This window comes from Perognathus longimembris, chromosome 10, assembly GCF_023159225.1.
Source record: "Perognathus longimembris pacificus isolate PPM17 chromosome 10, ASM2315922v1, whole genome shotgun sequence".
In the NCBI taxonomy this organism is placed as follows: Eukaryota; Metazoa; Chordata; class Mammalia; order Rodentia; family Heteromyidae; genus Perognathus; species Perognathus longimembris.
In genome coordinates, this window is record NC_063170.1 from 70,601,086 (window position 1) to 70,624,652 (window position 23,567).

General features: G+C 65.4%; 1 protein-coding gene across 3 annotated transcripts in view; it reads right to left on the reverse strand.

The window, feature by feature from the left end:
• Fbln2 (fibulin 2) overlaps positions 1 to 23,567 on the reverse strand; it is a 40,528-nt gene that overhangs the window by 9,307 nt on the left and 7,654 nt on the right. For 2 of the 3 annotated variants that reach the window (XM_048356334.1, XM_048356332.1), the window contains exons 2-9: positions 16,634 to 17,971; positions 8,451 to 8,562; positions 7,387 to 7,516; positions 5,855 to 6,035; positions 3,917 to 4,126; positions 3,387 to 3,500; positions 3,190 to 3,291; positions 1,452 to 1,592 (exon numbers count right to left, since the gene is read on the reverse strand). In XM_048356334.1, coding sequence (XP_048212291.1) covers positions 1,452 to 1,592; positions 3,190 to 3,291; positions 3,387 to 3,500; positions 3,917 to 4,126; positions 5,855 to 6,035; positions 7,387 to 7,516; positions 8,451 to 8,562; positions 16,634 to 17,957 — 2,314 coding nt within the window. In that variant the 5' untranslated portion in view covers positions 17,958 to 17,971. The remainder of the gene's footprint in view (positions 1 to 1,451; positions 1,593 to 3,189; positions 3,292 to 3,386; positions 3,501 to 3,916; positions 4,127 to 5,854; positions 6,036 to 7,386; positions 7,517 to 8,450; positions 8,563 to 16,633; positions 17,972 to 23,567) is intronic. The other variant, XM_048356333.1, reaches the window with a different exon arrangement.

The window sequence follows — 23,567 nt, forward strand, 5'->3', positions numbered from 1 at the left end:
CTCACCCCACCTGGAACACTCCCTTCGGGGCCAGGGCGGCCCTGGCAGCGCTCAGCACACACCTAGCCGGGGCCCACAAGGCACCGGGAGCCCGGGGCAGACGCCCTGCGCCCCGGCTGACACCAAACCCCTGGCCGAGTTCTCTGCATGGACTCGCCCCGCGGGCGTGGAGGGACGGAGGGGGGCGTGGGCCCTCCCCCTCCCTCTCCGCGGAGCGCGGGGCTTATGTGTAGAACGTGCCGGCCACGCTGGGTGCGGGCCTTCTGTCTCACCTTCCGGCTCACTCCACGTGTGGAGCACGCAGGCTGCTCCTGGCGGGAAGGAGCCGCAGGCGCCCGTGTCCGGCAGGAAGCTTGGCGCCCGGGCCAGCGGCGGCCTGCACCCCGAGGCTCGGCCTTCCCCTCCCCAAGGCACATACAGACCCGGCCCACCCAGGACGAGCTGCCCACGGCCACAAGCACATCGGGAGGCCATGTTGTGCCCGCGGCTGAGGCCTGGGCAAACATGTGTGCGGGGCTGCTTGGCCCGGCACGGCAGCCCAGCCGCCCAGCGGAGGAGGAGGCGGGGGAATGTCCGGCCCGGACATGGTCCCCAAGCACACAGAAGACAGACGAGACTCTGGTCGCAGGCCCCGAGCACGCCCTGCACCTGCCCTCCCCACACCTTGGAGCCGCTCCTCCCGCCCCCCAGCAGCCTGTGCGCCCTGGACAGGGGACAGGCACAAGTCCTGCCTTCTGCAGGAAGTGCCCGGCGCTGGCGTGACCTCCCCCTGCCTGGCTGGGCTGCGGAGCCCCCGTGGGCCGGGCCTGTCGCCCCCGGCGGCTTGGGGACCCCCCTGTGAGCGCACCGTGAGTCCTAGACGCAGACGTCCACAGAGCACGGGGCGGCAGGCGCGGACAGCCGCTACCCAGCCCTGACCCCACGCGGCTCAGAGACGAGGGCCCCCCCCCCACCGCGAGCCAGTTCAGCGCTGGGGCTGCCGGGCTCGGCGCCTGCCGGGCACCGCGAGGGTCTGCGTGCACCTGAGGGCCACCACGCTGCCGAGCAGCGGCTCCCCGCGCCCCCGCCGTGCCCCCTGCCCACGCCCCATGGTCCGCGGACAGCTGTGGAGCCCACGGTGGGCACGGGACGCTGTCCACAGCCCGGGGCTGCCCGGGGCACGCCTCGCCGGGCTCGGCGCCTGCCTCCCGACCCCTCGCGCTGCCCTGGCCGCTGACCGGCCGGGACACACACCAGCTGGTTCCCGGGCCCCAGGCGCGTCCCTGGGGAAGCAGCTCCCTAGACAAGCGGGCGGAGCGATGGGGGAGACAGGACGGTGACGCGGGGCGGGACGCGGTTGCTGGGCGGGCTCGCGCGTGCGCGGGGCAGGCCCTCGGGCCCGTGGCGGCGTGGCGGGCGTGGCGTGGAGCGGAGCGCGAGCCGTGGCGGGGCGCGGCGGGGCCCTCGCTTACCCACGCACTTCCTGTGCGCGTTGAGGATAAAGCCCTCGGCACACAGCACTGTGTGGTTGACACAGTAGAAGGATCCCAGGGTGTTCACACAGAACTGCCGCCGGCTACAATCGTGAGCGCCCAGCAGACACTCGTCGCGGTCTAGCGCCAGCCAGCAGGGGAAAAACAGAAGGGCGGTTAGAGGCGTGGCCCGCCCGGGGCTTCGGGTGGGGCGGAGGTGGGGAGGGGGCCCCCGCCGACCAGGACCTCCCAGCCCACCTCGGGGGGACAGCAAGGCCTTAGGGCCAAGTCTGCCCACAGACGGCAGCACGGAGCTCCCTCCCCCCAGGAAGGACACACCGAGGCCAGCGAGATGGGAGGGCGGGCTGTCAGCCTCCCCCCACCCTGCAGTGGCCAAGGGAACCCCACAACAGAAGGAGTTGTGAACTCAAGCGATGACAGGGGACAGGCTGACAACACGAAGAGAAGGGGCCACCGGAGAAGCCCCACGGCACCACAGGGCTCGTGCCTGCCCGACGCGGGCCGGAGGGCGGCCGGTGTTAGGACGTTTCCAGAGAAACCCAAAATCTGGAAGGTCTTGAGCTTTTCCTGGTTGGTAATTCATTTGATTATCCTGAACACAGCAGAGCAGGGCAGGACTCAGAACTCTCTGGCCTGCACCCCAAGCTCTTCCTACAGGGCCTCCCCAGGAGGACGAGTGGCCAGGCAGTGGTCAGCAGGGCCCAGGGCACGGACCTGCCCCCTTCCTGGAAGAGGAAGCCCTACCGGGCCCCCCCACGCCGTGAGCCCTGGCCCACGCCGCTGCGCCGTGGTTGCGGGGTGGTCCTGGCCCATGTGCCACCCCAGTCCTGGCAGAAGGGATGGACGTGGATTTGAGCATCCAGGAGGGAGGTGACCATACCAAGCAGACCTGACTGCTAGCCCCATGGGTGAGCAACCAAGAGGGAGGAGGGCACGGCTGGGCACGGCCGTCACACGATCCGACATCCCTGCCCCCTTGCCCTCCCTCCACCCGGGGCCGAGACGGCGATGTGCAGCCTTGGCCACGTGCTCAGGGATGGCCCACAGGCAGGGTCAATGCGAGCATGGCCAAGAGAGCCCCGGGTCCTGTCAGGAGCACTGGTGGCTCACGACTGCAATCCTAACTGCTCAGGAGGCTGAGATCTAAGGGTTGTGGTTCAAAGTCAGCCTGGGCAAGGAAGTCTGGGAAGTTCCTGCCTCCAACTGACTACCAAAAAGTTGAAGTGGAGCTGTGGCTCAAGCAGTAGAATGCCAGCATTAAGGTAAAAAGCTAAGGGACAGTGCCCAGGCTGTAAGTTCAAGCCCCAGTATAGGAAGGAAGGGAAGGAACAAGGGAGGGAGGGAGGGAGGGAGGGAGGGAGGGAGGGAGAACACCTCCAGGCCCAGCTGGGCCTCCTGGTCGGGGTCTCTGGGGCGCCTGTGGGAGTCACAGGAGTTTGTACAGCCTGATCTGCAGGTGCCCTGAATGCCTGTTCAAGCTTGAGCAATGGCTCAGGACACAGTGGAACGATGCCACAGAGGCGCCTGGCCTCTGGCCCTGGGGAGCAGCGTGCTGGGTCCAGGCAAGGATGCAAGCACGCTGCTCGCGACACCGGAGGGCACCACGTAGGCCATTCCTCTGGGCTCGGCCAGGGCAGCCGAGCCCGGCGGTCCCAGCTGGAGCCCCGCCCCGGGTCGGCCGGGTTTGCACAGGGGGAGGGGGCCCCAGGATCCTCACCTTCACAAGACACGCCGTCCGCCATAATGGCGTAGCCCGGGAAGCAGGAGCACGTGGCCGAGCCCCCGACGATGCTGCACACCTGCCTGCAGGGCCCGTTGTCTGGAGGGAACGGCGGGGGTGAGACGGCAGCGCAGGAGGCCCCGGCCCCACGGCGGGCGGTGCCGGAGGACCCCGCGGGGACCCCCCGCACTCACCTTTGCAGGTGTTGGGCTGGGGCACGGGCATCGGGATGGTGTTGGGGGCTGCCGGGGCGTTCGCCGGCCTCCGTGCAGACTCCCGCGCGGCGCCTGGCTGGGGGCCGTCTCCATCTGGCATGTGAAGACAGCAGGGGGGGGGGGGGCTCCCATCCTCCACCAGGCTCCTCCTGCCTGGGCACCACGCTGGGCAGACGGCCTCACTGTCCCCCCACCCCCCCCCCAGGAGGAACGGAGGCCCAGAGTGCAGAGTGGCTCAGGCAAGCATCAGCTCCCCGCTAGGTGGGACGGAGAGGGGTGGAGGGAGGGAAGAAGAGTCTACACCAAAAATGACTCCATCCTGGACAGCTGGCATGGAGAAAGCCCATCTGGACCAACCCAGCAGGGGGAGCTCCAGGACAGAAGCCTCTAGAATTCCCGGGGGCTCTGGCTCCCGCTGATTCCAATACACTGGGCAGCAGGAAGTAAAGCAGGACACGCCTCCATCCCCACGGGCGACCCGGCTCCCAGCCCCGCAGCCCCCGGCTCACCTGGGCGGCAGGTGCGGCCGTCGTCCTGCAGCGAGAAGCCAGGAAAGCAGGCACAGCGGTAGGAGCCCACGGTGTTGATGCACAGGTGCTGGCACAGCTCCCCCGGGAGCAGCAGGCACTCGTCCTGGTCATCGCCCGGCAGGCTGTTGGGCAGCTCAGCCTCTGTGCCCAGGGACAGGGCCTCGCGGCTCGCCATCTCTGCCTCAGAAACTGAAGTGGAGGACCAGCATTCAGGGTGGACCCAGGCCGGTCAAAACGGGGGGTAGAGCACACAAGTCCCCATAAGTCAGTGCAGGTCCAGCAGTCAGTAAGGTTGGATGGATGGAGAGACGGATGGATGAGGGGTAGATGAGTGGGTGAGTGGGTGAGGAGACAGATGGATGAATTGGTGGATGGATGGACATGTGGATGCATGGATGAATACACGCGTGGGTAGAGGGATGGGTGGGTGGTGGGAACGAATGGATGGATCAATGGCCTGGTGGTAGGTAGAAAGTTGTTAAACTAATAGATGGGATGATTGGTGGAGGATGAATGGATGGGTGAATGGATGGATGGATGGGCAGATGGATGGGTGGGTGGGTGGGTGGGTGGGTGGATGAGTAGATGGATTAGTGGGTGGGTAGGTAGGTGGATGGATGGGTAGATAGGTGAGTAATTGGATGGGTGGGTGGGTGGATGAGGATGGGTGGTTAGGTGAGTGGATAGATGGGTGGTGGATGGGTGGGTGGGTGGATGGATGGGTAGATGGATGGGTGGATTAGTGGGTAGGTAGATGGATGGGTAGATAGGTGAGTAAATGGATGGGTGGGTGGATGAGGAGGGTGGGTAGGTGAGTAGATAGATGGGTGGGTGGATGGGTGGGTGTTGGGGATTCAGCTTGACCTTAAGGGGGGAAGGGCAACTAGGGCTCCCTTAGAGACACTGCCCTTCCCCCACCCCTGGGGCTGTGTGGAAGGTAGTCCCTCCCACCTTCCGGCTTCTGCCGGAAGAGAAGCAAAGCAGCCCTGCCTCTCGGCTCGGCCACGTGGGCAATGGCGGAGGCCCGGTCCTTGGGGGCTGTGGTCTCCACCCATAGAGGAAGTCCCGTGACATCACCTGAGGAACAGTCCTTGTAGCCAACCAGTAGTCCCTCTCCTGTGCCCGCCTTTGGGGGTATATCTGTTGGCTCCTCATTTGAATAAACCAGAACGCCCCAGAGGCTTTCTCCGGGACTCCCACGTGCCCATGTCTTCCTTGGGCTGGCGGGCATGGGGTCTTGCAACTACACGCGAACTGAGGCTACCTTGGGTTCCCGCTTCCGCGACTAATCCCTACTGGCCAGGGGGACGTGAGAGAGCGAGAAAGGATCCCACACAGAAGAGGCAGACAAGCCCAGGACCCCCTCCCACGTAGAGCGAAGCCTGGAAGGTGGGTAGGTGAGGGGATAGATGGGTGGGTGGATGGGTGGGTGGATGGGTGGGTGGGTGGATGGGTGGGTAGGTGAGTGGATAGATGGGTGGGTGGATGGGTGGGTGGATGGATGGGTGGGTAGGTGAGTGGAAACATGGGTGGATGGGTGGGTGGGTGGATGGGTGAGTGGATAGAGGGGTGGTGGATGGATGGGTGGTGGATGGGTGGGTGGGTGAGTGGAAAGATGGGTGGATGGGTGGTTGGGCGAGTAGGTATAGAAGATGGAAGCTGGGAGGGTGATAAGGAAGTGCTAGGGTAAAGGGCGGTGGCCGGGTTGGTTGTGGCATAGATGGTGAGATCTCCGTCTCAGAAGTAACAAGGTGACGGCCGTCGTCGTCGTCAGAGGCCTCCGCACTCAGTAGAGAGAAGAGCTTGTTCCACAAACCACTGACAACAGTGGAACCCACAGAGGCCACCTGGCCGTGGCTAGGAGCCCAGACCGTCCCCCCGCTGCCCAGCCGGCCCCATGGGGCGGGGCGCACTCACCTCGCCGTGGGGCGTCCTCGGGCTCGGGAGGCCGGCGGAGCTCGGGCACCATGAGGGGGTCCTCGCCCTCGCAGCAGGAGAGCATGACGTGGTTGCAGGGGTAGCCCAGATTGGGGTTGGACGCACAGGACTGGCCCTCGGCCCTCACCCGGAGCCCCAGACTGCAGCAGTCACAGCAGGTCTGCGGGAGGCGCAGAGGGGCCCGTCAATGCTTTGAGGATTTATCTGATTTCTTTGGTGGTACTGGGGTTTGAACTCAGGGCCTTGTGCTTTCTAGGGAAGTACTGTACCACTTCAGCCACCAGCTCTCTTTTATTTATTTACTTGTTTTTGCTTCTTGGTATTTTTCAGGTAGGGTCTTGTGCTTTTCCCTTGGCTGGAAAGGACCAAGATCTTGCTAGATATGTTTCCTACCTATCTAGGGGTGACAGGCACACACTGCCATGCCCAGCTTGCTGGTGGCGTTGGGGTTAGCTAGTATTTTTGCCTGAACTGGTCTTGTACCACAGTCCTCCCCATCTCTGCCTCCCAAGTAGCTGGGATTACACGCGTGTTCTATTATTCTATTAAATGTAGCCTGGTCTCCCCTGCTCACCTGCATGTTCTGTCTCACTGCGGAAGGTCTACCCCCAGTCCAGGGCCTAACACAGGGTAGGGCTATGCTAGTCTTCATAGATAAATCAATGGCCTTTTGCAGAAAACATTCTACTTGCACCCACAGCAGTGCCCATCATGCCCTACCCTAACCAGCAGAGCTCCATTCTAGTCAGGCAGCTGGAAGCCACACTGCCCAGGGCCATGCAGCTAGATCACTGGATAGAGTTCCCAAGAGAGCCTTTCATGGGGACTGACTCTACCATGAAGTCCATCCTTTCTGTCTTTACCTTCCCCCTTCATGGAGCACATTTGGGTGGCTGGAGCTTTTGCAGCCACATTGAGTCATGGAATGACTTGAGATAGAAGATGCTGTGTAGCCTTACCCCATCTCAGGCTGGCACTTAATTTACTTTTTTCTTTTTTTACAGCAACAGCTCCAGTTGTTGGCTCTTTACCGTGTCCACAGCCTGGGGCTGTCCACACGGCTGTCTGGACCACAGCGCAGCTAAGTGGTGCTGTCCCCAGTGCAGGGGACAGGAGTCTGCGTCCCCAGGGACTGTGGGGCTGCAGCCTGCCTCCTCCAGCTCGGACCAGCCGCATCTGACCCCCAACATGAGAAAAGCCAGTGTCCTCTTCCGAGATTTCCACTGCCTGTGGCCGCACTTGGCACCAGGGGCCACACGGTCCTTCACGGACCTCTAGCGCCACGGCCTCTGGCACATCCCACCCTGGCCCATGACCGGAAGGGTGGGCACTGTCTCCTACCGACCACCATCGCTCTCCCATGCCCAGGGATTGCATGTGCCCTGGCACACTCCGTGGTCAATGTACTAACTGAAGATGTCGCCGTGAGCCCCCAAGACGTGCCACCTGGCCCTGAGGGGCTCTGCCTGCAGGGCGCGGACCCCGCCCCGGGCCAGGCAGGCTAGGCTTACCTCGTACAGGGAGACGCCGCAGCTGTCGTCGTCCTCGGCCCCACAGGCCTCGCCCTCCTTGGCCCGCAGGACGCCAGCCACGCAGCTCTTCTCCTTCAGGTAGGAGATGCAGCAGTGCTTCTGGGCTGTCCTGTAAGGCAGGAGGCTCAGCTGCTCCCCGTCCTCCACAGACCCCTCCAGGGGGGCAGCCGTCCCACCTCAAAGGGGAGGACGAGGGGAGGAGCCGCCCGACGTGCCCGCAAGCGGGCCATGCTGAGCGCCACCCAAGCCGGCTCACTGGGCTCGTCTCCAGGCTTAACCTGGAGGCCCGGGCCCCTCCAGCCCTCCAGCCAGGCCTGACCCGACAGGCGCGGCACCGCGGATAGCGTGGGGGATCCCCTGCCTGGCCCTCCTGCGGGGTGGCCCTGGGGCAGAGGTGGCTGAGCCAGGACAGTCAGGCCGGGGTCTTGGAGAGGTGCTCGGCGCTGGGGGGCGGGGCAGGCGCCTCCCGGGTTCCCTCCCAGCCGCCCAGACTGGCCCGGTAGCGGGAAGGGGGCAGAGACACCCAGGCAAAGAGGCGAAGAAGCACATGTGCTGGGCACTAGAAAAGGAGGGAGGGGGTCTAATGGTGGCCACGCTGCCAAGGAGCTGGGCAGGGACTCGCGCTCTCCCCGAACTGTGCGTAGCTCGTGTGGAGCGATGGGGAGCCTGAGGCACGGGAGGTGGGGGGCTGGCCAGCGCCTCGCTCGGCCTGGCGGAGCAGCCATGGGCGTAGATGACTCCTCACCCGGGAACTCTGGAGCTGGAAAAGGTGGTGGGCACAGGCAGCGGAGGGGAGGCGGGGGAGGGGAGCAGCCAGGCCTTGGGGGTGTCCAGGGTTGCTGACTAGGAAGGAAAGCAAGCTGCGGGGAAAACGGGGCACAGCTATCCTGGGTGATAAGAGGCCTTCACAGCACGCCTCGAGTTGTGCCCCGTGACTACACCCAGTACGGTACTTGGCAGGGTACTTGGCGGGCCACAGGTCACGGGGTCCCTCTGTGACCAGCCTGGCCACGGGCCCCTCCGTGCCCCCCGGGCCCCCTCACCTGCAGGCCTCGCCCTCCATCCCGCCCTCGGGGACCTCCAGGCACTCGTCCCTGTCAATGGCCCACTGCTGGCCCGCAGCGCAGCACGTCTCGATCAGGTCCTTGGTGGAGCCTGCAGGGGAAGCAGGGGGCGTCGGGGGCCGTGGGGGGGGGGGCACGCAAGTGTCCCCACTCTCCCCCACATACACGCTAACTTCTCGGCCTGCTTTGGGGGACTCACCCAGGAGCCCCGCCTTCCCGTGGGGGTTGGGAGAGCCCCACAGCCAATGACCAAGTCCCAGGGCTCTGCTGGGGGCGACCCACACTCCCGAGACCCCGGGATGCAGCCTGAGCCTGCGGCTGACAGACCGCAAAGGTCCCGCCATCTACCAAAGCACGCCAAGGTCCTGAACCTACCGAGGTGAAGACTGCCCCGAAGTACAACACCTAGATGCCCTGGGGAAACCAGAAAGAACGAGGCACCGACCGAGCAAAGATGGGACGGGACGGGGTGCGCTTGCGCGGCCGGAGGGGCAGGCGCCTTTGTACCCGCCAGGGAAGCGCTCCCGCCCCGTAACAACCGGCACGGAGAGGCCCTGTGGGGAGGGGCTGTGCAGGAGCTGGACAGCCTGGGCCTCCACCACAGGGGGAGGGGTGAATACAATTGGGGGACGCCCCCCCACGGGTGACTCGGCAAGCTGTCAGAAACTAGATGCACACGCCGCTCTGTGCACACACGGACACAGAAACGTGTGGAACTGTCAGAAACTGGATGCACACGCCGCTCTGTGCACACGCAACACAGAGACTCACGGGGCCGGACACACCGATAGGACACACCCCCCACGGATGGGGCGTGGGGCCCAAGTGAGATCCTTCCTCAGCCTGGACCACTGCACCCGGCCGCGGGGCCCAGCACGGCAAGCGCGTGGCGGTGGGGTTCTCCAGCCCCGGAGTCCGTCCCCAGCACTGGAGAGGTGGCATGTCTGCCATGTGTCACATGGAAAGGAAAAGCGCAGCCTGGGGCCGCCCCCTGGGGTGGGGGCAGGTGGCGCTGGCGTGTGGGATGAAGAGATGGAGGGGCACCGAGAGCCCCTCCAGGAAGTGAGGGTCGCCCCCCCCCCGCCCAGGGCTTGCCAACTGCGTCCCTGGGTCACGCCAGACCACCGGCCCGCGTCCTAAAGCTGAGGAGCCTCCCGGGAGGAGCAGCTCTGAGCGCCGGCCCCACGCTTCCTTCCGTCCCACCGTCCCGGCTCGGGGCCCTGAGCGCCCCTTGCTGCTCGCGGGCTAGGCACCGTCTCCCCGCCTCCCAGCCATTCACCCCAGTGCCTCCGAGCACGCTCCAGCCCACCCATCCCTTGTCTCAAGGGGTCTCTCCTGTGTCCACACCTGTGTCACCACTGCCTAACAAAGCCTCACCTGGTGTCCCTGCCACCACCCACCCACCCCAATCCGTTCTCTGACTTCTCTTTCCGTCTCCCTGTCTCTCTCTGCCTGACCTCTCTCTCCCTCCTCTCCCTGCTGAATCTCTTCAGGGTCGGTTCTGCCTCTAGACTCCCACAGCCCTGCCCCGGGCCTGTCTCACCCCCCACTCTCCACCAGGCTGGCTCCTTCTCACCTCTCCTCAGAGGGCCCGTTTCCCCTGCCTGTGTGGCCAGCGTGGACCCCGACCCCTAGCCCCTCATAGCGCCTTGGCCTGGCCTAGCCACGCTCTCTCTCTCTCTCTCTCTCTCTCTCTCTTTCTCTCTCTCTCTCGCTCTCTCTCTCTGCTTTCACTTACACCAGGTGACATGCAGTCCTAACCCCAGCCAGGGGCCTCTCCTGGCCAAGACTCCATCCACAGGGCCCCCAGACCTGGTACTTCACAAACTCTGGAGAGGATGGAGAGTGCCAAGATCACGGCAGGTACCACCCCATCATCTCCTTCCCCTTGTGTGGGGAGGGGCTAGCCTGGAGCGGAGGTGGGTAGTGGGGCCCGTGGTAAGGGGGATGGGTGGGTAGTGAGGGATGGGTGGGAATGGGGGATGGGAGGGTAGTGGGGGGGCGGGTGGGAATGAGGGCAGGGTTTTAGTCTGGGAACACAGAGAAGTCCTGGCTGAGGATGGTGGTGGTCAATGCACCCCATCGAGCGTACTAGGTACTTAATTGTGGTCAGTGCACCCCATGGAGAGTACTAGGTACTTAACTGGTCTCCGCTGGGACACGGTGCCTTTCACCTTAGGTAATTCTGAGACACACTGGAAAGGCGACTTTAAGACCTGTGGCTGTGACACCTCCCTTCTGATGACCCGAGTGCCAAGAGATGACTGTGGCATGGGTGACAGCCAAGGGCCAGGAAGAAAGCTGCAGGCCAGGCGTCCGCCCCCTCTGTGAAGAGCGCGCGCTGGGCTTGGCCCCCCCCCCCCTGAGGACTAAGCGCTGTCACAGAGGCGGCTCTGGGGGCCCAGCCTGGGTACCCTGGCCTGGGAGAGGGACCAGGGCAGGGGGTGGGCCTGCCTCTGAGGGCTCCCTCTGGATTTTTCTGGATTTGCCTTTTCTGGCAGGCAGGTATTACCATTCAGAAAAGTCTGGCTATAAACAGCTACAGACATTGGGATGACCCTCACCTCCTTTGATCACAGGACAATGGGTGTGCGGAACAATCCAACCCAGAGGTCGTGACCCTCCCCCCCCCCACATACCACCCCCCTCCCCCCACCATCCCCCTCTCCCGGATGGACACGAAGGGGCCCTGGAATGCTGCAGAGGAATGTCTCCACCTGGCAGGAAAGGGCTGATGGGGCCCCCAGCCAGCACCGCCCCCTTTGATCAGGATGTTTGCAGAGCCTCGGCAAATAGCCAGAGATGGCTGCCGCCTGGGCTCCCCGCCCCTGCTCCGTGCTCTCTGGGGGGTGGGGGCCAGGCAGGCCCTCCTTGACCACCCAGGTGCCTGGGCAGTGCCGGAGCGGCCCCCTCGGGTGGACATCCAACAGTCAGCAAGGCCCGGGGCCTGCAAAGTGCACCCAGGAGCGCTCGGCCGGCGTCTTCATCGCGGCCTGTGCTGGAAGCACCCCGACACCCGTCCGAGCTAGAGCAGGCTGCAGTGAAGATCCGGCTCCCTTGCTACGTGCCACGTACCTGCATTCCACTGCTCTGTGCAAGAGCGTGTCAAGCCCCAGAGACTCCACGTGTGCCAGAGGAGCCAGGAGAATCCTCAGGAGGCCCCCTTCCAAAAAGTAGGCTGAGTGACAGGCACCGCTCCCTAAGTCAGACGGCAGCCTTAACAGGAGCGAGAGGGGGGGACCTCACGGACGTGAGGCGGACGTGCCTTCCCAGATCTGCTGGGTGCCGGGCCGGCTGCGTGTGCAAGCACAGCTCACACCGCGGGTCCCAAGCAGTAGTGACCGTGTCTAGGGGCAAATGCACACAGCCATGTGGGCGCGTGTATACACCTATCTTCCTCAGGCCACCATGGGGCCTGAGCCCCAGTCACTGAACCCTGGTCACCCCATGTGGCCCCACCGGAGGGGCCCGCGGCCCAGTGTCCCCAGTAGGAAGCCAGCCGTGGCCAGGCTAAAGCTTCCCCAAACCTCACTCCGTTACCCTGGCCAGCAGCTGCACAGGTTGCTCTGCCTAACGTGTCCGCAGGCCACCCCCGCACACTGACCACGCACTGTCTTGTCCGCCTTCCACCCCACCCCAAATACCCCTCCTCTGCCTAGTCCCCTACAGCCCGCAGATCAAGCGGCCACCAGGATCGTCCAAGTGAAGCCGTCTACTGATCGGAAGAAGAGACTGGGGGTGGCCGGGGTGACGCGGTCCCCACCCCCATCCCACAGACAGGGGCGGTGCTACTCGGCCCCGGTGCTCTAAGCCGTTGACTGACTGCCTCCATTTCCAAGCTGGGAGCTAGCCCATGACTTTCTAGATGACAGTTTCTCTTAGGAAATCCAAAGTCATGGGTGGCACGGGGCCCCCATAGCCCAGGCAGCCGTGGCCTCGTCCTGGGGCTTCAAGGCCCAGCTCTCTGTGACCGTATGCCCGGGGTCCTCGCCTGAGCCTGGGGTCCCTGCGCTCCGAGTTGCCGCTCCCAGGTGCCTTACAAAGGCCCGCCTGTGTCCATCTCGGGACAGGCAGGGAGGGGCTGTCAGCCTGGGAGGGGCCGGGCGGGAAGGCCTCCGGCCTGCACATCTGGGAGCAGCTGGAATGGAGGCGGGGCAGGAAGTGAGCAACGCGGCGCCCTGCCTGTCCCCAGCAGGCCTGGCCCTGCGCGCCTGCCAGAGCGACAGCTTCTGGCCAGCAAAAACACATGATTGTTCACTCAAACAAAAACACAAATCCACCCCAGGTTCCAGCCCAGAGCTGGCAGGCAAAGAAAGGAGCCCCCCTGCGCTCACTGACATCTTGCGAACTTCTTCTGGGAACCCTGAACCATCGACCCGCGTCGGACAGATGCAGAGCTAAGGCTCGGAGAGGGAGAATCCTCTGCCGGGGCTTGCACAGCTAGGACAGAGGCACGCGTCCACTCCCCAGGGCCGGGCCAGGCTCCTTCCCGGGGTGACGCGGCCCCTAGCATGGAAACCATGGGTGGACCCCGGTGGAGGGCTTGGCAGAGCCCCAGCTCACAGTGCCGGCCTCACGCTGACAGAGGGCCTCTCCCCGGCCCACGTCCCCCCGGAAAGGACCCCGCGGCCGCCAGGCCTGGCCCAGAGCTGGCTCCGCACACAGGGGGGCTCCAGGCCTGGCCCACCCCGGGGGAGGGGACACTGAAGGTGAGACCCAAGGCGCCCCGAGAAGGGTCTGGGGCCCATGCGCAGTGGAGGAGTGGCTTGCGTGCCCGCCACCCCACACCCCTGCGCCTCCTTATTCCGCACAGCAGCTGCGTGATTACTGCGGCCGAGAGTGGAGCCCTCGATCCGGGCCAGCTCCTGACCAGGCTAGTACCAGAAATGGACAAGAGTGTCAGTCCTTGCGGGGCGCTGGCGATTCACGCCTGTCATCCTCGTGGCTTAGGAGGCCGGGGTCCGACGACCATAGTTCAGAGCCGGCCCAGACAGAAAAGTTTGTGAGACCCTTATCTCCACATTAACCAGGACTTGAACGCTGGCTCAAGTAGTAGAGTGCTGGCCTTGAGCAAAACAAACAAAGAAAAAAAAGCTCAGGAACAGTGCACAGGCCCTGAGTTCGAGCCCCGGGACAGGCACCACCACCACTACTGCTGCAAGAAAAGTAGCCGTTGTGCCGGCTCTACTGGCCAGGATCCAGAGCCCTGCTCACCTCTCCCTGAACAGAGTGAAGCCAGCCACCGCGGGGGAGAACCACGCGGCTCAGAGACAGACGGGGCCACTGACAGATGGGGACGGCGTGGAGGAGGGGCGGGACTCTGTGCCCCCCCCCCCCGCACAGATGGGGAGGGACGCAGAGAGCGGAGGGGACGACCCTCCCCGGCCGAGGACATCCTGGGCCCCCAGCCCCGCGAGCACGGCCACCGCGGACAGCGCTCCACCCCCGCAGACTCCCGCCACGCCCAGGGAAGCCGACGGCCGACCCGGGGACGCAGCAAAGAGGAGTCGTGGAGCGGCTCCTTCCCGGGGCCTGAGGCAAACCCAAGCAGAACGTCAGTGAGACCCCAACTCAACAAAACAAGCTGGGCCTAGCGGAGCACACCTACGATCCCAGCCGCAGCAGAGGTCGCCGCTCAGGCCGTGTGGCCGTCCATACAGGGCCGAGGCCTGTGCCCCACGGGAGCACCGCTCGTGGCGCGGCCTGGCACGTGTCAGGGCGACCGGCCCACGTCCCGCGGCAGTGGGGACAGCGTGGCCTGTCCCACCTCCGCGTGTGGCGGGCAGAGGGCTGAAACGCCTCCAGGTTTGGTGGCGGTGCCCGACACACGAGACGCGGTGCCGCGGGACATCTGCGGCCAGGAGCAGCGTCCGCCGACCCCGGCCTGCCGTCTGCTTCCGCCCGCCCCCCACCCGCGCTCCCGGAGCCTCCGGTCAGAGCCCTGCCGCGGGAGGGGGTCCAGCCCCCCGGCGCCGCCTCGGTGCCCCCTCCCCCGGGCCCCCGAGTGACAGCGGGCCTCCGATCCCCTCCCCGGCCCAGGCAGCGGCCATGTGGCTTCCATTAGGCCGCATCTGGACGCGCTCAGCGGCAGGGACGGCGCAGCCCGGGCGGCCGGCTCCCTGGCCCGGCGCCCGCTCGCGGGCGGGACCCCTCCGCGGCCGGGTCGGAGGCCTTGGCGGGGACGCTCCCTCTCCGGGCCCGGGCTGCCATGGCGACAGGGCCGGAGGCGACGCCCGCAGCCGGCGGCGCCAAGGGCTGCGCGGGGCAAATCCGCCGCCCTGGCTGCTCCCCGGCCCGGGCCCCTCCGTGCCCGGACCCCAGTCCACCCCCCCCCCACCCCGGCCCCGGCCCGGGCCGTGGCCCTCCCCCACGAGGGCCCCCAAGGGAGAGGTGTGCCCGCCTTGCTTGCCGGCACAACCCCCAGCACAGAGAGGGCGCCCTGGGCGCCTGCTGCAGAAGTGACGGGCGGCAGAGGGCACCCCCAAAGTGACGGGCGGCACAGGGCACCCCCACACCCCTCTCGTGGCTCAGCAAGGACCCGGCCCGCACACGCACTGCACACCATGAGCTCGCTCGCTCCCCAAAGCAGCCCATGAAGCGGGGACCCCTTGCTGTCTGCGGATGGGGAAGTGGGGGCACGGCAGGGCAGGCCGCTTGCCCGGGTTGCCCGGGCACAAGATGGGGGCAGCGGAGGGCAAGTCCTGGGCCACCACCTGCCCGCGCCTCTGCCCCCTCCCCTCCCCTCCCCTCCACACCCGGAAAGCCGCAGCGGCCTGGGGCGCCTCGGCCCGCACCCCCCGGAGGCAACGAGGCCCCGGGCCCTCGCAGGTGCTGGGTGGCTGCCAGAATAACCCTCCGACAGATGTGGGCACGCAGTGGGGGCCCCCTGCTCCCCATCGAAGCCACACCCCCAAATCCATCTGACAAAGCCAGGACAGGGGAAAGCACCATCGGGGGGGAGTCGGCCGGTTCCCTGGCCAGGCCGGCCCCGGCAGCGTGGGCTCGGGGAGGGGGGCCGCCAGGGGTGTGCCTGCCACAGCTCCGCGCGCAGCCCCCTCCCCCGCCAGGCTGCGGTCCCCCCCCCCCCCGCACACACGTGGACTTCATTAGCCCCTCCCGCCCCTCCGCCACGCTCCCCTTCCCGCAGGCCCAGCCACACCTCACAGACCCGGCTCAGCCCCGGACAGGAGCCTGGCTCTGGGCTCAGAGGCCTGGAAATGGGAGCGGCAGGCGGGAGGGGTCCACAGGGCCCCCAAGTCGCCCCTACACCAGTTCTGAGGGTGCCGTGGGAACGCCCAAAAATGAGGGCCGTCCCCGCCCGGGCCGGGAGGCCGCCCGGGCCACGCCGCTCTGGGTAGCTGGTGGGGAAGCTGGGAGGCCTCTCGGGGCCCCTCTTCCGGGAAGCCTTCCGGGACGCCAGCCAGGCACCTCACCGGCCCGGCGCCAGGCCCGTGGCTCAAGGCCACCCCGGCCCGGCCCCGTGGCCCCAGCCCTGCAGGGCCGGCTCCCAGATCACCCACAGCGCAGGTGAGGCTCAGGTAGAACAGGACGCAGGCCCCAGCCTGGGGTGGGAGGGGACGCGTCCAGAAAACACACAACGCCCGGAGCACCGGCGGCGAGGATGGAGAAGCCCTCCCAGCTGGAGGAAGGGCGGGGACGAGGCAAGCCCTGAAGACCCAGGGAGGGCATCCGGGAAGGGCGCCGTGGGGGAAGCGTCTTAGGAGAGCGCAGAGGGCGCCCCCCCCCCCCGCCGGGACCGGCAAGGAGACTAGAGGAAGGAGGCCAAGAGATGGAAAGAGGGGCGTGTCCAAGGGACCGGGTCCTGTCATGTCAGCCGTCGCTAAGAGAAATCACAACGGGGTGAAGAGAAGGGTGGCTGGTCAGGAAAGGCGTCCCTGGGGCGGGGGCCTGCGGGGAGGACAAGCCGCAGGGAAGGGGGGCACAGGCCCTGGGGCAGAAAGGGGGCAGCGGGGCTGGGCAGACTGGAGGAGGGAAAGGGACAGGAGAGCCCTACGAGGCCACGGGAGGGGGCGCCGCTTCTCCTCTGAGTGAGGCGCGAGTGGGGGCGGGGCGGGGCGAGGCGGGGCGGGGCAGTGGGGGTCCTGGCCGGGGTGTGGTTCCTTCCCAGACTCACAACCCTGCAGGAAGCAGAAGGGCCTTACCTCCAGGGCTGCCTCTGGGGCCCGAGTGCACGGAGTTGGGGTCCACGTCCTCCTCGGCCAGGGGTCGGGGTAGCCCCCGCGCCTGCCCGGGCTCCTCCTCCAGCGCCTCCGGGGCGGGAGGGGCCGGGGTCCCACCCGCGGCGGGCGCAGGCGGGGTGGGGTGGGTGCTCCGCGCGTCGGGGCCCCCCGGGGAGCTGCTGGGGGGAGCCCACGTCGTCGTGGTGAGAGCCCCCGGGCCTGACCCGGGCAGGGGCCCCGCACCCTCCCGCCCGCGGCTGCGGGGCACCGCCTGGGCGTCTGGGATGAGATTCTCCTCGGGCCCCGCCTCGGCTTCTGCCCCCTTCTCCTGGGCGGGGAGGCCGGGTCTGGCGGGGGCTGTGGTGGGCGGCCCGTCGGGCCCCAGGGGGCCGCGTGTCACCGGCTGCTCAGTGGCCACCGCCTCCTCCTCTTCCTCCTCCTCCCCTTCCTCGTCCTCCCCGTCCTCGTCCTCCCCTTCTCCGTCCCCTTCCTCGGCAGTGCCCTCCGTCTCCGTCCCGGCTCTGGCCTGCACGGGGGCCGGGGGGCCCAGCGCGGCGGCCGCCGTAGGCCGGGGGAGGGCGGCTGGCCAGAGGGTCGCCCGGAGGGAGGCCAGGGGCTGGCTCCCCCCTCCCAGGGCAGCCGGGGGGGGCCCCGTCCCGGCCCGGACCTCGCTTGCCAGGGCCGCGGCGGCCTCGGCCTCGGCCGCCTCCTGGCCGTAGCTGTACGGGTCCTCGTGGCGCCGCCCGGGGTCCGCCTCCCCGGCGTCTGAGAGGTTCCCGCGGCAGCCGGGAAGCCGGTAGCAGATGAGCTCCCCGCCGGCGTCGGGGCAGTGGCAGGCCCGGCAGGGGGCCAGGTGCGCCGTGTGGCCGGCCGCGTACTTGTGGCCGCGGTGGACGCAGCCCAGCCGGCCGCACTGCGGGCAGCCGTCGGCCACCACCACGGCCTCGATGCAGTGGGGCGGCAGCTCGGGGCACAGCATGAACTGGCAGCTGATCTTGCCTCCCCCGGGCGGGCAGGAGCACTCGGTGCTGCCGAAGTCCACGAAGTAGGACTGGCCGGCGGGCACGCGGCCGTCCACGAAGCCCCCCTGCACGCAGTCGTAGTACTGGTAGCCCTCGCAGGCGCAGCCCTGCCGCACGCACGTGGCGCAGCACGCGCCGGGCTCCAGGGCCTCCTCGATGCAGTTCTCCAGCTGCGGGCACTCGGCGCCCGTGCAGTCCTGCCACGGGACCGCCGCGCCGGGCCTCAGGCTCAGGGCCAGGGCCAGGGCCAGCCAGGCCCCCGCACGCTCCCGGAGCGGCGCCATGATCCTTCCAGGCCCTAGGGAATGGAGAGGAATCCTGTTAGCACCAGGAGTACGCACAGAGGGGGTACACACAGTTGGGGGGGGTGTGAATGGATGGGGGCATGCCACACCCCAGAGCCTGGGACGCAGCCACCTCCGTTCCCAGGGCACCCTGATCACACACACTCCCTGCCAGGCCTGCTGAACACAGAGACGGCAGAGACCCCCAGGGGCGAGCACCTGTCCCTTCAGGTGCCACGGATGCGGACGCAGGACTGCCAGCGTAGCCCCACACCTGTTCACTTGGGTCCCTGGAGCCCCTCAGTCAGCGTGCCAGCCCAGGCCCTCTGAGAGAACCCTGGTGCCCACATTTCACACAGACACACACACGCAGTCACACGCTACATCCCACTCACGTCCAGTCACTGCACACTGGCGCACTCTGGCCACGGTGCTGCATCCTCACTAACAATCTCCCCACCACCTGCGGGATACAGCCACTGTATATCCACGTGCAGATACAGCCACGTGTATCCGTGTGCAGACACAGCCACCTGTATCCATGTGCAGACACAGCCAATGCTTCCATGTGCAGACACAGCCACGTGCATCCACATGCAGATACAGCCACGTGCATCCACATGCAGATACAGCCACGTGTGTCCACGTGCAGATACAGCCACCACGTGTAGATGCAGCTACGTGTGTCCACGTGCAGATACAGCCACGTGTATCCGTGTGCAGACACAGCCACCTGTATCCATGTGCAGATACAGCCAATGCTTCCATGTGCAGACACAGCCACGTGCATCCACGTGCAGATACAGCCACATGTGTCCACGTGCAGATACAGCCACCACATGTAGATGCAGCTACGTGTGTCCACGTGCAGATACAGCCACGTGTGTCCACGTGCAGATACAGCCACCACGCATCCACGTGTAGATGCAGCCACGTGTGTCCACGTGCAGATACAGCCACCACGCATCCACGTGTAGATGCAGCCACGTGTGTCCACGTGCAGATACAGCCACCACGCATCCACGTGTAGATGCAGCCACGTGTGTCCAGGTGCAGCATGCAGGCACAGAGGTCTTGCATGCACAGCCTCAGGCCCGCGACTACATACACCAGCACTAAAATGATCTTCGTCTCTAAGAATGTGGCTAGCAAGCTCAGACAGACCAATGGCTCATGGTCTCTCTGATAGGCATAAATCAGATCTAAAATGCAATGAGATATGACAAAGTGCACAGGATTCTAGATACTCACACACAGTGAGACCAAAAGAGGACACGCTTAGGAGAGAACCACAAAGGCACAATGTCTAAGTGTCTCTTCATATTTGTATAAAATAACGTACATACTAAATGAACTCTAAGATATGGAAACAAGAGGCTTCTCTTCCCCCCCCTTTTTTAATTTTATTTAAGTGTTTTATGATTCTTTCTTCTTTTCCTTATGTATGGCGTATTCACGTGTCTATCTTCGGGAGGGTGGGGGGTATAGAACTCGAGGGGAAAGGGTGGAAAGCTCACTGGATGTGGAAGACAGTGAATTCCACCACTCGTGGGTGGACACGGGAGGGAGGGGCTGGGAGGGGAAGAGGGAACGGGAAACACTGTATGAAAGGAAAGGTCCTCATTGCTGACTCACGCGATTGTAACCTCTCTGTACGTCACCTCTATCGTAGCAATAAAGTAAAGGAGGGGCTGGCCCCTCGGCCAGGGCTGCTGGGCAGAGGCAGCCAGTGTGGAGCTGGGCCGGGCCGCCCCGCCCCGGCAGAGGCCTCAGAACCCCGGGCTCTGCAGCCCTGGCCCTCAGACTCCAGGCCTCGGGCCTGCAAGCGGAGGCACCCTGCCCACGTCCCGTCCTCTGCCCCCTCTCATCCATGCTCCCCCCTGACTGGGTGCCAGACCTGGAGCCTGCGGCCCCCATACTTCCTAACTACATGGTGCTGAGGCCCTGTGGTCTCCTGACCAGCCCTGCACACACGCGTGTACACACTCACACACGCACACACACCTGCAGTAGGCACAGGTCTCCGCAGACAAGCTGGCTCAGTGCACACTGAAGTCACAGGAAAGGACTGTCGCCATCCGCCAGGGCTTTACAAGGCAAAAACTGCCGGCTTTGGTTTTAAACAAAAGCCCTGGAATGGCGTCTCTGATCTTGTAGGCATTTGTCGTTTCAAAACCTTTACAAGCAGTAACTTTTTTAAGGGTTCAGGACAGAGAGGAGAAGAAAGCAGAGCCCCTGCGGGCTGACCCCCTCCCAGGGGAGCCGAGCCAGGAGGGGGCAGGGGGTGGGGAGGGAGGGGGCAAGACCATGCAGGGCCCTGAGGGCGGCCGCAGCCCAGCCCCAGCAGGCCACACCACACTGGGCAGCCTCGGGAGACAAGGTGGCACCCGGGGGTGGGAGGCAGGAGCCAGGCTCTGCCGGCGAAGCCCTGCGTGCTCTCCGGACTCGAGAGAGGCAGCCCTGGGCCCAGAGGCGGCCCTGGGAGTGCATCCCGGACCTTCCTCCGGACGGGCTGGAGGCCAGCCACCGACAGGTGCGAGAGCGGAGAGAGGGGTGCTGGGCCCTGCGGCCTCTGCCCCCCTCCCCGCCCTCCCAGGCAGAGCTTTGCCGCCCGGGGCGGAACAAAGGTCCAGCCGGGTCCCGTCTCGGCTCCCCGAACCTGACGGCTGGTACTGTGTGGCACCGATGCAGGGCAAAGCTCCGGTGGAAGTGGCACTGTCTGGACAAATGGCCAGAACACGGGGCGGAGGCGGAGGCAGGAAGCACCAAGGGCAGGTGGAGGGGAGGGAGGGGTACCCGGGCCTGGGAGGGGATGCTGGGGACGCGGTTCAGTGGGCAGAGCTCTCAGGAGGAGGGAGAGAGGGGGCAGGAGAGGGGACCAGCTGGCCAGAACAGGGGTCCCCTGGAGGCCAGAACCAGCCAGCCCCAGGAGGGGGAGCCCTGCGGGCCAGGGGCACCCGGCCTTCCTTTCAAAGGAACGTGACTTGGTCATCGGCCCAAGACCAGGGACAATTGCCCCGCAGGCCTGTTGGGGGAAGGCGACACTCGTCAACCTGGGGCAGGTGGCGGAGAAGGCACAGGTGTGGGCTATTAGCCCAGCTGGGTCCGAGTGCAACTCCAGGTGAGGCACGGAGCCTGGGCACACCCCTGCGCACCACCGTGATGGCCACACACGAGGACACGCACTCGCCACTCCGCTGCGGGTTCAATGGCTTCGCCCTAGACGTGCGAGCACGCACATCAGCCTGGCATCACCTGAGGCCCACCAAGATACACACGCGACCGATTAGAAATACCACGTCAGCGGTGCACGGATGGTTCACACCAGGACCCCTAGCTGCTCAGTGACGGAGAAGCAAGGATCAACGTCTGATCAAGCCCAGACCGACCCAAGTCCAAAAGATGCTCATCTCCAAAAAACCAGCAAAAAGAGACAGAGGTGGAGGCATGGTTCAAGCAGGGGAGTACCAGGTGTGAGTGAAAAAGTCAAATGAGACAGCAGGACCCTGCATTCTAGTCATAGCACCGGAAGAACATGCAGTAGTAGTAGTAGTAGTCATAGTAATAGTAATAATAATAATAATTGACACGGCCACAGTGGCTCAAACCTGTGATTCCAGCTACTTGGGAAGCAGAACTCAGGAGATTGCAGTTTGAGGCAACCAAGTCCAAAAGCAGAAAAGCTCACAGACTTCTCAACCAACGGCCGGGCCCGGAGGCCACACGGGGAAGTGACAAGAAGAATCACAATGCACGAAATAAGACCCAGCCAGCACTAAAAGAAGCTGTAAGCGGGGCTCACGTCATAGAGTAGCTACCTGGCGAGAACAAGGCCCTGAGTTTAAATCCCAGAACCACCAAAACGACGACTGGAAGAGCGGTGCAGGCCCCTAATCCCAGCCCTGCGGGAACCCAGGGGGCCATCGGCAACGTGGCCAGCCTTCCGCGGAAGGCACGCTGACTCGGGTACCAACAGCACGCATGGACGAGAGAACACAGAAAAGACGGGAGATCTGTGGAGGATCCACTTGAACCTGCTTCGGGAGCTGATGGTGGTGATGGCCGGACAACAAAGGAAACACACTCAGTCACTGGAAACCGGGCACGAGGGCCTCCCAGAGCCCAAAGTGAGCGACCGAGTCACGGGGGAGAAGGGGGAAGGAAGCCCCCGCGGGAGAGGAGGTCTGCCCCCGAGGCCTGCCCTCAGCAGCAAGCTTCCTGACAGCTGAAGCCAAAGGGGAAATTAGAGGGTGACCCGGCGCTTCGTGTCTGATAAGAGGCAGTCATCTAGTTCACGGGGGGAAATGAGCCAGTTCTTGGCACGACGTTCCAGCCAGGCCTTAGCTGTTGATGGGGTTCATATTTAATATCACTTCCTCAGGCCGAGTCTCCAGTGATGCTGACTTCATCCAAACAGCTCTACAGATGAGGAAACCAAGGCCCAGCCGGAGGCGGTGGCGGGGGGGGGGGGGGGGAACCTGACAGGGCCGCACACCCAGGAAATGTGGCATGGGAATATGGACCCGAGCCTGACCAGCCAGCAGTGCCGCCCGTCGAGCATGAGGCCTGTCCACGGTGTCCACGGTGCCCACGGTGCCCACTGGGCCCCCCCTGCCTCAGGAGCAGGGGCCCGACAGGAAACAAGACCGACGGGTCCCGCCCCGGGAAGGAAGAGACGAGGAACAGTCACGAAGCAGCCAGGAGGAAGCGGGCATTCCCTGGGTGACAGAGGCCAGAGGGGGCCCGGGAGAGCCGCCCGGCCAAGCCGTGGTGGGAAGACCTGGCTGGGGAAGGGCCTGACTGGCTCAGGTGGCAGCGTGGGCCAAGGCCCTGCGGGAGGAACCAGCTCGCTGCCCCGCAGCCGGCAAGTAGGGACAAAAGAAGGGGATCCGTTCCCACACCCCTCCAGTGGGGAGGGGAGCCAGTGAGCACCGCTTCCTGCGGTTAGGATGGGAGTCTCTAAAAGACAAAAGCCCACTGGTGGAGGGAAGGGTGCCGGGGTCACAGGGCTTGGGCAGAGGCGGGCCAGGGAGGGCAGGCAAGGCTGGAGGCGGCGGCGGCGCCTGGGGGCCCTGAGGAGGGGGAGGAGGGGGAGGAGGAGGAGGGGGAGGAGGAGAAGGAGGAGGAGGAGGGGAGGAGGAGGGGGGAGGAGGAGGAGGGGGAAGAGGAGGAGGAGGAGGGGGAGGAGGAGGAGGAGGAGGGGGAGGAGGAGGAGGAGGGGGAAGAGGAGGAGGAGGGGAGGAGGAGGAGGGGGAGGAGGAGGAGGAGGAGAAGGCAGCCACCTCTGCATCCGTGCGAGAGGGCCGGTGGCTCATGCCTGTAGTCCCATTGTCCCAGTGTCTTAGGAGGCGTACGGCAATGGAGGACTTAGGGTGCTGGGGACCCCATACTCACCCCCCCCAAAACCAGAAGAAAATACAGTGAAGCACTCGTGAAGTCTCGGGGAAGACCTGGCCCTGTGTCCGCAGTCACTCACCTCGGGCAGGGGAGAAGTTACAGAGCTTGCTGTCTGTGTCCTCCCATCAAACCGAGAGCAGAAGCTGTCCCCTCCTCCCTCGGTGACCGTCCCTTCCCCGGGGACGGCCCTGGGAGGAGGCGGTCCCCCTGTGG